Source organism: Leptonotus elevatus, chromosome 16 (assembly GCF_054856555.1).
Source record: "Leptonotus elevatus isolate MCC_2025b chromosome 16, RoL_Lele_1.0, whole genome shotgun sequence".
NCBI classification, from domain to species: Eukaryota; Metazoa; Chordata; class Actinopteri; order Syngnathiformes; family Syngnathidae; genus Leptonotus; species Leptonotus elevatus.
Window position 1 is genome coordinate 5,065,326 of NC_141254.1, and position 15,193 is coordinate 5,080,518.

Below are 15,193 nucleotides of genomic sequence, written 5' to 3' on the forward strand. Positions count from 1 at the left end.
GCGGACAAGTCTGGATGCTTGGCGAGAGCACTGCTACCGCCTTTCTCTCTTCAAACACACCACAAGTTTTTTCCCGAGCAAAGTTTCGCCGAAAGGACTTGGACTGAGACGAAACTGGGACGGGGATGGAGGTACCGAACGCCTGGCTGTGCTGTTTGCTGCTCAGTATTTTGGGGGGTAAGTTTTTTCACCTCCTCTCATTAAATGCTACTTTGATTCCGACGATATTTTTCCGGCGACGAGTGCTTTTCCACCACGAATGGTCAGCCTCGTCCTCGTCGTGTTTTTGGAAAGCTAAACCAGTGGCGAGAAACTGGACTCTTGCTTTGTTTGAATTGATTAAAAGTGCTGATAACTTTGTTGTGTTCTCACGACCTTTATGACTAGTAAGGTATTTTAAATAAATAAATAAAATACAAACATAGTAGAATAAGCTGCACAGCTGTAGCCAATTCCGATCCAAGGTCAGTTTTGGAAAGCAGAAACAAGCGTCGAAACTACGCTCAAATTAAATTGCCACAACAACTTACATTTTATAACGATATGACGAAATGAAACGATTACATGTTAATTTGTCCTGCTGTTTGTTAACATAATGGCTGCAGGGACTTTTTAACCTGTGGCTGCAGAGCTGTGTTCACTCTAACAAATAAATGTAATGGATTTAAGTTACTATTCAGCCCTAGTGTAGAATCAAAAGTCACAGTATTTTCTTCCTAATCAATCTTTATAATCAGCCTTTCTATTTGAATATTTTTGTGATGATTGCCAATTTACAAAGCATGCTTATGTTTTTATATGTGTGTATAGTTTTTAAAACTACATAATGTGTTTCTGATAAGTACATGGGTGTGTTTTATGTCCTGGAATTTACATTGAAACTCACAATAGCAACTCCTCCCACCCTAAACAATAAGTGACGCCTGATTGTTTTTGTTTCATTATGTTTTCTGTTAGCGTTTATTGAGATGCTTTTTGATTTTAAAGATATGCTACAGGGCAGTGGCATTTGAGCAGTCATGTTTTATATAAAAAAAAAAGAAGCTTTGTTGAGATTGTGGGGCATGGAGTGTATACAATGTTTAGATTTAGAGCATGTTTTTTTTTTTTACACTTCTTTTGTCACACGGCTCACATTTTGTGTGCGTGCTAGTTTGGGCTCATTACCATCCTAATGGCAGCGTGGCCTCATCATTTGGGCAATGTTCCACTTCAGCAGTCAAGAACAGTATCTGTCTGGTTGGTAGCATTCTTTTGACAGTTTTCTCTTCAGGAGTAAATAATATCTGTGAAGCGCTCTTTAATGGTGAAATAACAAGGAAGGGCATTTCTGCTCTACTTTCTTTGTGCAATTTGACTGATGCAATGCACGTGACTATATAAGGGAAAACAAAACAAATGTTACTGAAATATCTTAGCTAATAGGGATGGACTTTTAATTATTTTTTCTCCACCAACTTTTATGGTGGGTTGGAATCGCTTTGGGGTTTGTATGTACATTAAGTTGACAGATGATGTTTATAGGTGTGAATGTGAGTGTGAAAGGTGGATAGCAGTCTAATTTTAATTCTTAAAGGGGAAGTCAACCTCAACGTTTTCGTTAAAATTATGTGTTGTACACACACGGCATTCTGATTAATGTTCAACTAAGCTGCAAAAGCCACCCGTTTTCATCCATCTCAGAGGGCGGCCATTTTGTGACTTTTTTTCACAGTTGCTCAGGGTTCAGGCAGCGACCTATCACGGCTCAGCTGTTTTCTGAAGCTGCGCTGTGATTGGTCATTACCTGAGCAACGAGTTAACTGTGATGTCATTTTCGGTCAACAGCAAGCGGCAAAATGGCCGTCCTCTGAGGTGAACAGGTGGATTTTGCTGCTTTACTCATATTTCACAAACACAATATTAATCATAACATTGTGTTTAGACTAGTGGGGCCGCCTAGAACATATTATTGTAAAGAATGGGCTGACTTCCCTTTTAATGTGCCCTGTGATTATCAATTTGACAGGATTTCACCAGAAATGACAATCTGTCCAAATGCAGGGTCTGACCACTTCAACCTGAGTACAATGCAGCAAGAATTTAGAAAATAAGATGAAGCGTTTTAGCTTTTTTTGTCTGAAATGTTTGAACGTTACTTAATAAAAGTAATTAGTTACTCATTACTTGCGCAAAAAAAGTAACTTAATAATTGAATTACTTCCAATTAAAAGTAACCAGGCAAAGTAAACTATTTTCACTACTTTAAAAAATGCTTTATATCAAATAATTAGGATTTTTAAAAAATTGTTTTAAAAGGACATTTGAAATGAATAGGAGGTGGTAATTATTCAGTATTTATTGCACTTAAACTGACAGCGGGAGGTTTATCCAGGTTTCTATTGGCTGCTACGACTGCCAATCATGAAAACTGGCGCCTGCTGATGACAACATCACACTATAGTTAGTATTCACTGACGACACGGGATCGCGAGTCGGCCCCTCATGGTCGGTCAACTGTTCAGCGGACTTGGCTGTGAATGTTCTTTTGTTATTGATGAATGTCACCCCCAGCTTCCTCTAACGTTACTTGAGTAAGCAAGACTTATGCGGAAGATTTAGCTCAACACGACTTTGCAGCGGTACACGTTGAAACGTTTGATTAGTGGAATCAATTGGAATACAAACATTTGCCGATGTTACTGCCCAGACCAGACTACATGGCAACTAGGGGTGTGCTCAAAAAATCGATATGGCAATACATCGTTGCGGGCCTCAATACAATACACATATCGATATTGCTCGTTAGCTTTAAATAGGCAGTTAAAGCAAGGTTGCTTGCGCAGGAACAGCAGCCTCTCAAGTTTCGCATGAGGCTTGCATTGTACTTAACAAGCAGTCTTTGAAGTCAATTGCCTTCAATTAGTTCACGTGTTTCATGAGCGCAGCGGAGAAGACAGGGACATGAGTGCCTTGGGTGTTTAGTTTGCATCGTAGCCTACGAATAAAAAAAAAAAGTGTACGTGTGAAGTCTGCTTTAAAAATAGCCCATCAGTGATCGGATACTGTCTTGCTAAGAAAAATTTAAACAGAGGAAGAATAAACATTTATTTACTTATAAACTAAAAATACCAATTTTTCTATATTTTGTTTAAAAACAAACTAGAATGTATTACATGGAAAAAAATGCTATTATTTCCCCAAATATATCAAATAGGCACATTTTAGAGCTGTAATTTTAATACTTTTATATTTTCACTCATATCGGCTCATGCCTATTCATACATTTTCCCAGTTTGTCTGTGAAAGCTGCTCCTTTAGTCCAGGCATGCAGCTTGGTGGTAAACCAGAAGAGCTGCTAACAAACACATTTTTGCCATCCAGCATAATAAACATATCATTTAGGTATACATATGACTGTTACACTAAAAATGCAAGTAAATTAATGTAAAATATTGGGATATGTATCGCCTTGACGATCATGTATTGGGATACATATGTATCGCGATATGTATCGTATCGTGACCCCTGTATCGTGATACGTATCGTATCGTGAGGTTGTTGGCAATACCCAGCCCAAATGACAACGTAGGCTCTGAGCTAAGATGACTCCCAAAACACGGACATTCGGCTTTTATTGGATGCTATGTGCATTTATCATTTGTGAATTCGAGGTAAAGAATTTGGGTTATTTTTAAACCAAGTTGGCTAGTTACCCGACCGCGCTAGCATGTAACAACAAAAACAACAACATCATTGTTGATTCATCACTTATTGTTGTACACCTTAACAATTTCAACTTTTGGGCTGCTGGCAAAGGAAAATAAGAGACCTTAAGGAGAGTATTTGGAGAGATCTCAAAATCTGAACATCTTGACCACCAGATCTATTTTTAGCCAAAGCTAGCCACGGATAGCGGCTCACATATATCACAATCGCATTATGGTAAAAGTATTTTTACCATCTTACACTGACACTTTCCTTAATCAAAATGGTTAGAACACACTTCGGTAGACTTTCTTGGTTGGAAATCTTTTAGATTTGTCTTTTTAATTCCGGACATTTCTTTGTCCGTTCCCATTCGACATGCCTTGGACCCGTGAACGGCACACAATGCGGGGCAAATGATGGCATGTGAATACTATCTATTGAAGCGGGAATGTTTTGTGACTTTGGTAATCGGATTGTGGTCAATTGGAAAACAAGGGGGGGGGGGGGGGGGGGGTCGTATCGTTGCCTAACGCCGTTAGTTTAAACGGCGTTATTTCCCAACAACGGAAATCGCCTTTAAAAACTGGCATAAAACCCCCATCAAAATAGAGCGAAACGGTAAAACTTCATTATTTCTCAACTTTTCTCCTTGATTCCTCGTCTTCTACTCGGGGAGCTGTCAGACATTTCTTCCCACTGTTTTGAAAGTCACCACTGTATAGCTTACCCCCCTGCTACAGTATCTGCTGTCCCCTCCATGTCTACCACTGGCTCTTTAGGTCAATACTAGAACAATGTCACTGACCTCGGAAAAACAGAAACCTGAGGAAACAGAGCAAGCGCAGATTGCAGTTACCTGATAAGAGTGTAAGTGAAGGCTGTGGCCAAGAGCCGGTTGCTTGGTTACCTTTTGAAAACACACTCGCACTGATCCTGTGAATGCACTTTTGTGTGTGCGTGTGTTGTTTGTTTCAAAACGCTACCCTCCCGCTTTACATGCACGTTCTATTTAACAAGAAACAAACAACCCTGATATTTTAAACACTGCTGTAGAATGTGTGAGATCAGGATTTTTTTTTTTACTAGCAGAATAACTGTGGCCACCTTTTCAAATGACAGTGAATTTGTAATGTAATGGAGTTTATCAAGGTTCATAGGTGTGACAAGAAAGATTGATAGAAGCCTGACGGGGACCGCTTTAGCCATTGTCATTGGCCCCGCACAGCTGGTAATGACTTGAGGTCACATTCAGCGGTCGTGACCCAGCCGTCCATTGGCATTACTTCTCTCCTGAAACAGGTTGCACATAAACAGACGCTCACTCTCACCCTGTCCTTGAAAATGTAGCAGGAACATGTGGAATTAGATTACACTCGGGAGCACTGCTCCGTCCGTCCTCCACAATCTGAGGATGGGGATGGGGACCATCGCCCATGAATATTCACAATCCCTGGGCCTTAATATTTTAGCATGCCTGTGCCTTACGAGCCCGGTGCCAAGTCCTGTTAAACGATGTGGGAATGTGAAATCCTGCTGATCGTGCCCACGCCTCCCCACACTACCTCTGCCCTTTCTTTCTTTCCCCTCCATTTCATTTCAGTATAACTCAATGAACAAATTGCTGCCTACTACAAAATGAATTGAATTGATGAATAGTAGTGCTTGTTTCCTGGTCCATTTAATGGCTGAGCAGCCGCTCCGTATTCACAGCCCATTCCTTTCTGACAGGTGGGGAGTCAAACTCATTCCTGGGATGCCGTCAAAGCATTCTTGTGGGAAGATATTGCAAAGATTTTCCTTTAATTCTTTGGCCACTGTACATTGATAGACATAACAAGTGCCGAATTAGGGTTAATGTGTGGTCAAATAATTATAATATAATTTCCAATATGACTGTCTAAAACCCAAATCTACTGCATGTACTGTAATAGGAAAGAGTATTTGACAAAATATGTTTGACATACCAAACCTCAGTTCTGCCATTTGGGCATCTGGATCAAAAAGAAGAGTTTCTTCTGCTTATCCTTGTAACATATCCGTTTACACAAGGTCATTGCAGTGCTGAAACTGCCCCCCCCCCCCCCCCCCCCCCCCCAGACCCCCGAGTCCATCGGTTATCTTGCCACGCTTCTGCAAGGGTGATGAATAACCGCAAAGCACATTCATCACCTAGCCACTTGATGCCCAGCCCCTCCAACCCCCTCAGAACCCTTAATGGGACATAATAATGAGCTCAGGGACAAATAAGATGTAGCTGGGATGATGATTATAAGGGTTTTGCACACAGGACTCTTTAAATGGCCGTGTCAGGAGGACAAACTTGGATGGTTTTTTTTCTGTATACCATGGGTGTCAAACTCCGGTCCTCAAGGGCCAGAGAACTGCAGGTTTTGGATGTTTCCCTTCTCCAACACAGCTAATATATGATCAGCTCATCAGCAAGCTCTGCATAAGCCTGATAACGATCCTGGTGATTGGAATCAGCTTGTGTTTTCAAGAGGGAAACATCCAAAACCTGCAGCACTGCGGCCCTCGAGGACCAGAGTTTATACAGGTAGATTTTTGCAGAAGTTTCCACATTAAGATTATATATGTGCATTTAATTTCTACCTTTACTGTAACTTCTCGGTATGCAGTGTGGATGAAGTAGTTTGTTGTTCATCTATGGTAAAATGGTAAGCGTTGCATTTTCAAAAGAACGGCAGCCCAGGTGACAGCATTGTTATTACCTGCAAAGAGTGCAGAAAGAAGTGTGGCTTGTATTTTGGTTTTTAGAAGACTGCAGATGAAAAATGAATCCAAGATAATTACCAATAATTTACAGCTGAGAGTGGAGTAACTGATCACCATCACTATCATTTCATGGGGTCGCTTACCCATGAAAATTAATTTTGGCTATTTGCAATATCTAATGTGAAAAAGTACATAGGGTCTCTGATATTTTTTGTCTTCTTATTCAGAATAGGACATATTGCAATATTTTCAGTGCATGTATCTATCTGTATTTCTTTTGACATTTCTTTTACTAGTATAGCAATAGAGATCCGGACGTTGGCGTTAGCGAAGCCATTTTGGGAGCATAGAAAACACGTCGGCCACTTTGAGTAAACGGCAAACGCCACACTTTAACAATGATTGACAGCTGATGTGGACCAGCTGCCACAACGAGAAGAGGCAAAAAAAATAAAAATAATCAAGCATGCACCAGGCTACCAAAAGAGGAACCAATGCGTAGCCAATGTTGCACTTTGTACATGATGGCTGAATCAGCAGATGCTAACTCTTACCACACGCAAAATGTGGGGAAATAATAGTTTTGTTCAAATGTGCTACTACGGTTTAGTAGAAATTACACAGTTGAATTTAATAACTGACCAACACCATTAAAAATACTTTTTACGGCATAAATGATGCCGGCCACGGCCAAATAAGCAGCTGCTAAGATGCTAACGTACCTAAATAACATTGCAAGACTTGCGTGAAACTGCTACGAATCTTTATAGTTTTATAGGACTTGAATGTTTTAGCACTGACTGGTTTGGCACTTGAATTTTTGTTGTACATGTTCCACTGACAATAAAGACCGTCTCTATCTAATTTGGATGGCATTTTGAGCACACATAAAGGGGAAATAAATCCGGATTGTACAAACTTGAAAGCCTTTGCATGATCAGATTTGAAAGCACTCACCGGCAAGAGAGGAGGTAATTTCACGTAGCGGCATCGCAGTTGGAAAAAAAAAGCCCTCCTGACACTTCAAGGGCAATCCAATTTGTCCACCTCGCACATGTATATCATGTCTTTTTCATCAAAGTGTCAATGCCTTACAAACTTAGGGCTGTTTGATATCAAATGATATTTATATATTTTTTAAATGCATTGCATGTATAAATCGTCATTCTACATTAACTCATTCACTCCCAGACATTTTCACTGAAGCAATCCCCTTCGCTCCCAGCTGTTTTACTGGATTTTGAATGATTTTGCAAGGCCCACAGAATATTGTGTTCTATTGCTATAAAAACATGGAACCTACCAAAAGAAAGATGGGAGCCTCTTCTTTCATCAGGAAAAAAAAGGATGTTTCTGTCTGTTTCCGTTTTCCAGCAATTAGCATTTGAATATAGCTATATCGTTTCATCATTATTCACAAATCAGTTTAAAACTGTATGAAAAACAGCTTTGTTTCAACATGGCCCTGTTTGATCTCTTATACTGTGCTGCCACCTGCTGGTCGTTTTTGTAATAACTACCCTTGCTACAACCATTCTCTTCAGTTCAGAGGCTGCATCAAAGCCTTCTGTATGCATAAACAAACATAAATATGTATTTGGGACACTGGTAATGTAATTAAAATAGAACGCATTTATACGTTTTTGGGAGCAAATGAGTTAATTACATTGGCGTAGCGCTGGTGTGTCCTGGATTTATCGTTTGGAATCTTCATTTTTCAATCTCACGGGTTGTTGAGGTTCTCATTATAGGCTATAGCACACTCGGTTAATTGTGTTTAATGGAAAATATTTGTAATGTTGGGTTATATTGAGATTTTATGGCAATAATGAAGGTGTTTAACGCTTGTTAAACTGAATCTGAATACCTGTGAGGTTAGGTGTTGGTACAGCTGTTCACAATTTCAAATCTGTCAGTTTAGCTGTCATACTGTGTTTTCAAAAGTGGGTTTAGGCTTTGGAGAGAAAACCCCCATCATCATATGCTACAGACTTGACAATTTGTGACAGCCTATCTTTTGTTGCTAGTTCCAACTCTCATTGGAGAAATTATTTTGCAGGCAAGCCATGCGTACATATTGTGTTGTTTGTGTCACATTATCAGTTCATGTCCAGGCATTCTTTCTCAGAGCTGAGTTGTGGATAGATAATTGCATTGTCTCCTCCGGCAATAAACCCTAGCTCTTCCTTCTAAGAACATTAGAGTTAATTGTTTGTCTAATCTTGAAAAATATTATGGCTCTGAAAGGGCGGCTATAAGAAGGTTCGAAAGGAGGAGGAGGAGTGGGGAAAAGCAGCTGTTGATGGCGATGTTTTTAGCACACCTAGCTCATTAAAAACATGACACATTATCCACTATGAATGTCAAAAAAGGCAAATAGTGTCTCCCTTAATTTGTCTCATGGGATTGAAACAAAATTAGTGTTTTTTAAATACGAGGTCACATGATATGCACTGCAGACAGTGTTGGGACACAATAATTAACCATTAAGTACTTCATGTGTTAGCATTCATTTTGATTTGTTTTGCAATTACTGTAGTTGATTTGTTTGTGTTCATTTCTCATCATTAACATAATTTATCCAGGGGGTTTTCATTGACTTTTTTTGCCTGCTATCTATCTGAAATCTCCCTTTTCCCAAAATGTGGCCCCTTTACAGAAGCTTGTCTGACTTGTATGAATGCTGTCAGTCTTCTCAAAGCGGAATCTCATTATTCAACACAATGGCATTTTTATATTGCAGCGTTGGTGAAATCTTAATTATTTGACTTTTTAGTAAACAAACCCTGTCACATCGGAGTCAATTTGCTCAGTGTGTGCATGCACACGTGTGGTGGTGGTCACATCGTCACCTTCTCAGCATTGGCTAGGTGTGCATGCCTCTGTATTGATTATTTGAAGCTGGTGACCCTATTGACCACATTAAATATGCCAATTTATATTTTAATCTTGTTTGGCAGTCAAGGGAGGAATCAATCACTATTAGCTGTTCCAAAGCAAAAAAGAAAGACTTAATAAGGCTGGCCATTCCAGCCTTTTTACTTCCACATGCCTTTCAGTAATATTATGCAGTATAGGGCTTTGTAATTGGATGACTCAGCGGTCTTTTTGCCATCGTTAACCCAAGTATAATAAAGATCCTACACACCATTAAAACACCCAGGAGTCTATCCCTTTTTTTGTTTAAAAAAAAAATAATGTTTCCAACATTTCATAAGCAAATTAGATTGTTTTTATTCAGTCAGTAAATATACTGTACATATAAAAAAAAAAAATGATAGACAGATAACATGCAACCTTACTCCGTTTTTTTGCACATTAGAAATTATAATCAGCACCAGCTAAAATTGTTTGTCATTCATGAAAGAGTAGTACAAAGTTTATGTACATTTTTAAAACAGTGATCGTGATCATAGAGCGGCTTAATTTTCCTAAATTCCATATAGGGTAAAAAAATCGATATCGAATCAATTTTCCTTTTCAAGCCTGGTATCGGTTCATAAAACAATGAATCTATTATTTTATTAATCAATTCAGAATCTTTATAATTATTGAATTAGAATTATAAAAATATTTTCATCTCATCCTTGCTGATGCCAATGTTTGTGTACCACATAAGTAATTATAACATCAAATCATTTAACCAGTTACTTCCTCCGCAAAATTTTATTCGGAATTTAATGTTTGTGGAGATTTTATCATGTCCTTGATGTTTAAGAAGACTTGATGTTCCATAATTAATTAATATCAGATTGTGAATCAAATCGGGAAAAATCTAAATTGAGTCGAACTGAGCTCTTGTGAATCGAATCAAACAAAATAAATAAATAAAATCGAATCAAACTGAACTCTTGTGAATCGAATCAAACAAAATAAATAAATAAAATCGAATCAAACTGAACTCTTGTGAATCGATCGATTGAGGAAATTAGAATCGATACCCAGCCCGAGTAATTGTTCTGATCTAAATTTTCATCTGCATATAAAAATACAAATAAATACCCCACTTAGGTGAATGTTACAATCAGTGGTACTTTAACTTTAAATAAATAAATACATAAAAATTCCGCCTTACTTCTGCCCTAGTCCATTTTGTAGGTGAAAAAATATCGCAGGCACCATAATGTATGCATATACTTTTTTTTTTGTCTGAATCACTTTAGTTTCTTCATCGTCTCTTTCACGGTCTGCATCTTCTTCTTCCTCCCTTTGTTTGCTGCCAACTTCAACTAAAAGAGACACAATAGTCACAATACTGGTAGTAGAAATTAATGAAATGTTTTTATGATTTATCATTAGACCATAAACTGGTTGTTCCCTAGATGGGTTGAAAAATTGTGAAATAAGTATTTATTATTTACTTACACTTTTTCATACTTCTCAATGACTTCCTTTTTTTTTTTTTTTTTGAACTGTAACAAAAGATGCTTCAAGTTTGTCACAATGTAATAGTGTTTCTGTTCTAGTAAGTGGGCACATGCAAAGTGTGAAAGTTTGCTTGACAGTGAGTAAAACAGTGCTAATAAAACAATTACTTTTTTCTTCTTTTTTTTTTGCTCGTTGCACACTTATTGAAATAACAAATTTGATATTTGCTATACGTTAGTAACATGTTGTTATTGATTATAAATGATCATGATAATGATTTGATTCTCAATAATCGACAACAGTGGCCTACGAAGCAGTGGCATTTTCCACCAGCGGAGGTAATCCCCATGAGTGTCTGCACCATCGTTGTAACTCCTGTGCTTTGCTGTGCAGTCACATGTTCAATTGTGTGCTTAGCTTTAGGTGTTTACTGTCCTGGAATTTAAAAGGTACAGCAGTGCTTGAAGAGTTTTGTCAATGTTTAGAATGCTATTATTGTTCATGGAAATTCGTGATTTGGGGTTTGTTTGTTTTTTTTGGTTTGTTTTGTTTTGTCTATTGAACATATAAACAAAGAAAGAAAAAACAAGAATAGGAAGAAAGAAAATAGTTTACATGTTCAAAAGGGAGTAGTAACAAGTAAAAAACTTATCTAGTCCTACCCCTTATGTTTTGACTTATTTCAATAGGTACAATAATAGGTTAATATATTTCAATGAAAGAAAATGTATAAACCTGTTTGTGTATACAACTGTCTGCACTTTGACATGTACGTACATTTGCCAGTAGCATATATGTACATGTAATTCATAGGCATACACCATAATAATTCATCCTCATGTTCACATATACAATTTTCATTACACTCGTACTACTGATACATCGAAAGAAGTGACACCATTTCTGCTGTTTTGCCAGCTCAAGTCTGATTTAAATAATTTTCTTGAACATTGCTTTTGTGACTTGCATCTTTTCAGGTCAGTACCAAAATCATTCCACAAATTAACACCTCTTACAGAAACACACCTTTGCTTAATATATATATTTTTTTAATTTTTGGAGACACTTATTATGTCATAAGGACTCTCTAATTTCAAATAGTTTCTGAGTACTGTGGCAGAGTAGATTGTTGTATGCTTTATACATTATTTGTGCTATTTTAAACTCAACTAAGTCATACATTTTCATTGGATTTAATTGAATAAATAGTGAATGTGTTGGTTCTGCATATTTTGATTGACTAATAATTCTTATGGCTGTTTTTTTGCAGTTTGAAAACCGGGTCAGTATTTGTTTTATATGTGTTTCCCCAGATTTCCATACAATAAATCAGATAGATAGAGAAAGATAAAGTTGGTCCCTATCTTTGTAATTCAGAATGCTGTGTTCGGCTGAAGCAGGTGAAAAGTAATGGGTTTTTTTTACGGAAATGTGATGTTTTAAATACCATAACATTGTGGCAATTTTAATATTAGAATTTCACTGTTATTGTTACAACCCTAATGCTTAACATAGACAGTACACATGCATGCTAAACTGAAGACCTGTTCTGTAATTGAGAGGCTAAATGGAAAACAATTCTGTGTCTTAGAGTAAGAACAAATGCATGCTAATGTAAGTCACTTACTGTCGACTTGATAATGTTTATAACTGCTGCATGCTTGCCAGTCTGACTCTGGCTACACCAATCCAATCCAGAATGTTTGTGCTGTTTTAAAAGCCATTATCAATGACTCTCTGTGACCAAACTGTATATTTAAGTCCTAAATGTATATTTTGTTATAGTATCTTATTTGCTGCAGCTGTAGTGCTACAGTGGATTGTAATACCAGTGACAAATTCCTTGTGTGTTTCTTTACATATTTGGCCAGTAAAGATGATTCTACTTGTGTAGCAGGCAATAATGTTGACTTTATTGTTTCGCTTCTGTCGTTTGTCCTCTCGACATCGGAAATTAAGCATTGCCCTCCATGATCTCCAACTATTCATCCATTTTTTTCCTCTTATCTGGGGTCGGGTTACGGGGCAGCAGCATAAGCAAGGAAACCCAGACTTCCTTTTCCCTAGCCCAGAGTTAAATTGAAGCTTGAATTGTATTAAATCTCTGCTTTAATTGTTCAACACTGATAAGTTGGCCATTTTTATGATTTATTAGAAGAACTGTACATTAGTAATATGTTTATATTGATGTTGTATTCTTAATTCCTGTATTTCCCAAAGTCATTATTTATGAACAGACTGCTCTTCAAAATACTTTTTCAGATGTTTGGGTTGGGTAGTCGGCTGCTAAAATGACCGACCTAGACGAAATGACAAGTGTTAAAATTCGTAAGGATCAGGACTGGGCATCTTAATGGGCTTAGTGCATTTATCTCAACTTTCCAGACTTCCCCAGATTTGTCCTCATCCTTATTTCTCTGAAACAAATCATCTCATGCATATCTGAGAAGCGTGTAGAATACATGTCTTCCGAATGTGCCATGGCTTACTGGATTGCCACTTTGTTTGGGATATATTCACTAGTTCAGCAGGGTTATTTTTAACATTCCCAATTGCATCTTGTCACTTAATGTTGTATGTGGAGTACTCATTTTATGTCTTCATCTTGTGTCTGTGCTGAGCTGGAGGCATGAATAAACCCGGGGGCCCTTGTTAAGCTGTAACAACAACTGACAGCCTTTGCCTGTGGCGTCCTACAGAGTTCATCACCCAGGTGTGTTTACTACTTTGGCCTTCAAGAGCCTCTGAGTGAAGAAGAGACTCCAGCTTTGGAACATCTGGTCTGGCTGTCCATCTGTGCCAAGAAGACAAAAAAGGATTATCCATCTTATCTGTTAACAGCATTCTTATCTTGATGTCCTGCTGGAGTGTCTCCCTCTTCACACAGAGGACAGGAATCGGACTGTCTGTTGAAACATTCTCAGCAAGTCCTCGTTCTGGCTAGTGGGAATGCTTTTGGCAGAATTAGAGCATTTAGTAAGAAGGGATGCCATGAATGCTTTTGAAAAGGAATGGATGTTTTAGCAGATATTACAAAGTACTCACCATCTCTGCCCATATTCTCAGGGGCTTTCAGCAGTATAAACAGATCTTTTCATTGAAATAATGTGAATGTGTTACTGCCTTTGACAGAATGATTTGGGCGTCAAATGTGCACAGTATAACAAAACATTGAAACTAACACTTTTTAGAGGTGTGAGAAGCAAATTATTTGGTGCATCATCATGCTGGTGTGAAACAAAACATTTGTTGCAGTACATACAAGGGCAGTCAATAGTCAGCTTTCCATCCAATTGTTCCGATTTTATAAAGCAAATTTACTGAAAATGCGCAAAACGGACGTGCCCTTTTCCATCTGTTCTTCTTTTGCGAATATTGAAAGGGGACTCCGCCACTGTAGGTGGCGGTATACACCATAGAGATGTGATCCACTCGTAATTTAAAAGAAGAAGAAGAAGACCAGGAAGCGACTATACCGTGCGATGACGTTGTATTAGGCTTTTTTGTAATTCTTGATCAATCGTAGCGTTTCTTTGCTGTTTTCCATCAAAATATAGCATTAATATTTGCTTCTTTAATTAATTCCCAAAAGATTTCTGTTTTTGTTGTCCCCCCAAACATACCTTGCTTTATCGTCCACCATTGCTTCGTAACTACAAACATACGTGTGACGTAATATCCGGTCAAAACGTGCGACGTGTATCCGGTCTTGCCAGCGGTTATTACATTATTACATTGCCTTTTTTCGATACGCTTGAAAATCCACCCCCTGTAAACATATTTTTTTTGTGTGCAAATTTTTGACCCTTTTTTTGAATTTCGAGCGTTTTCATTCAGTTTTATTTTCGCATTTCTTGAAAATTTGAATAAAAATGGGTGGATGGAAACCCTAGTCAATTTCTCCAAAAGTGACTTGCCCGACTCCGACTTGAAACTGTCTTCATTTGCACAGCAAATGCGCAGCTTGTGGCTGTTTTTGTACCATCTACAAGAGTAACGTCATGCAGTTACCCACAGGCAAAGACCCTAATTTTAGACTACAACCTGTAGGTCACAGCATGAGCAAGAGAGAGTCATCGAATGCCTCTCATAATTCCAGGTGTGCATGCTTTGACTTATGAGGTTATTTTGTCCGGTGACCAAGCATGTAACTCAATTTACTCATATACCAAATTATTTTACCCATTGAATAGTAAAATAATGCAAAGAAATAACTGAGTTTCTAAAGTGTCATCAGTCACAACAACAACCTTAGTGTTGTTGGTATGCCTTTAACCATCAAGCTTTTACCTTCAACAGTCTGCTGTCTGCCATTTTACTTGGTCTACTTCTTCCTTACAGTGGCTTTACATTGTAGTGGGATTATATATACGTTCTCAGCACTCTTTTTGAAAGTTTAATG

General features: G+C 38.0%; 1 protein-coding gene across 1 annotated transcript in view; it reads left to right on the plus strand.

Moving 5' to 3' along the window:
* Positions 1-15,193, plus strand: part of cxadr (CXADR Ig-like cell adhesion molecule) — a 60,057-nt gene continuing 44,864 nt past the window's right edge. The window contains exon 1 of the mRNA XM_086099107.1: positions 1-177. Coding sequence (XP_085955233.1) covers positions 126-177 — 52 coding nt within the window. The 5' untranslated portion in view covers positions 1-125. The remainder of the gene's footprint in view (positions 178-15,193) is intronic.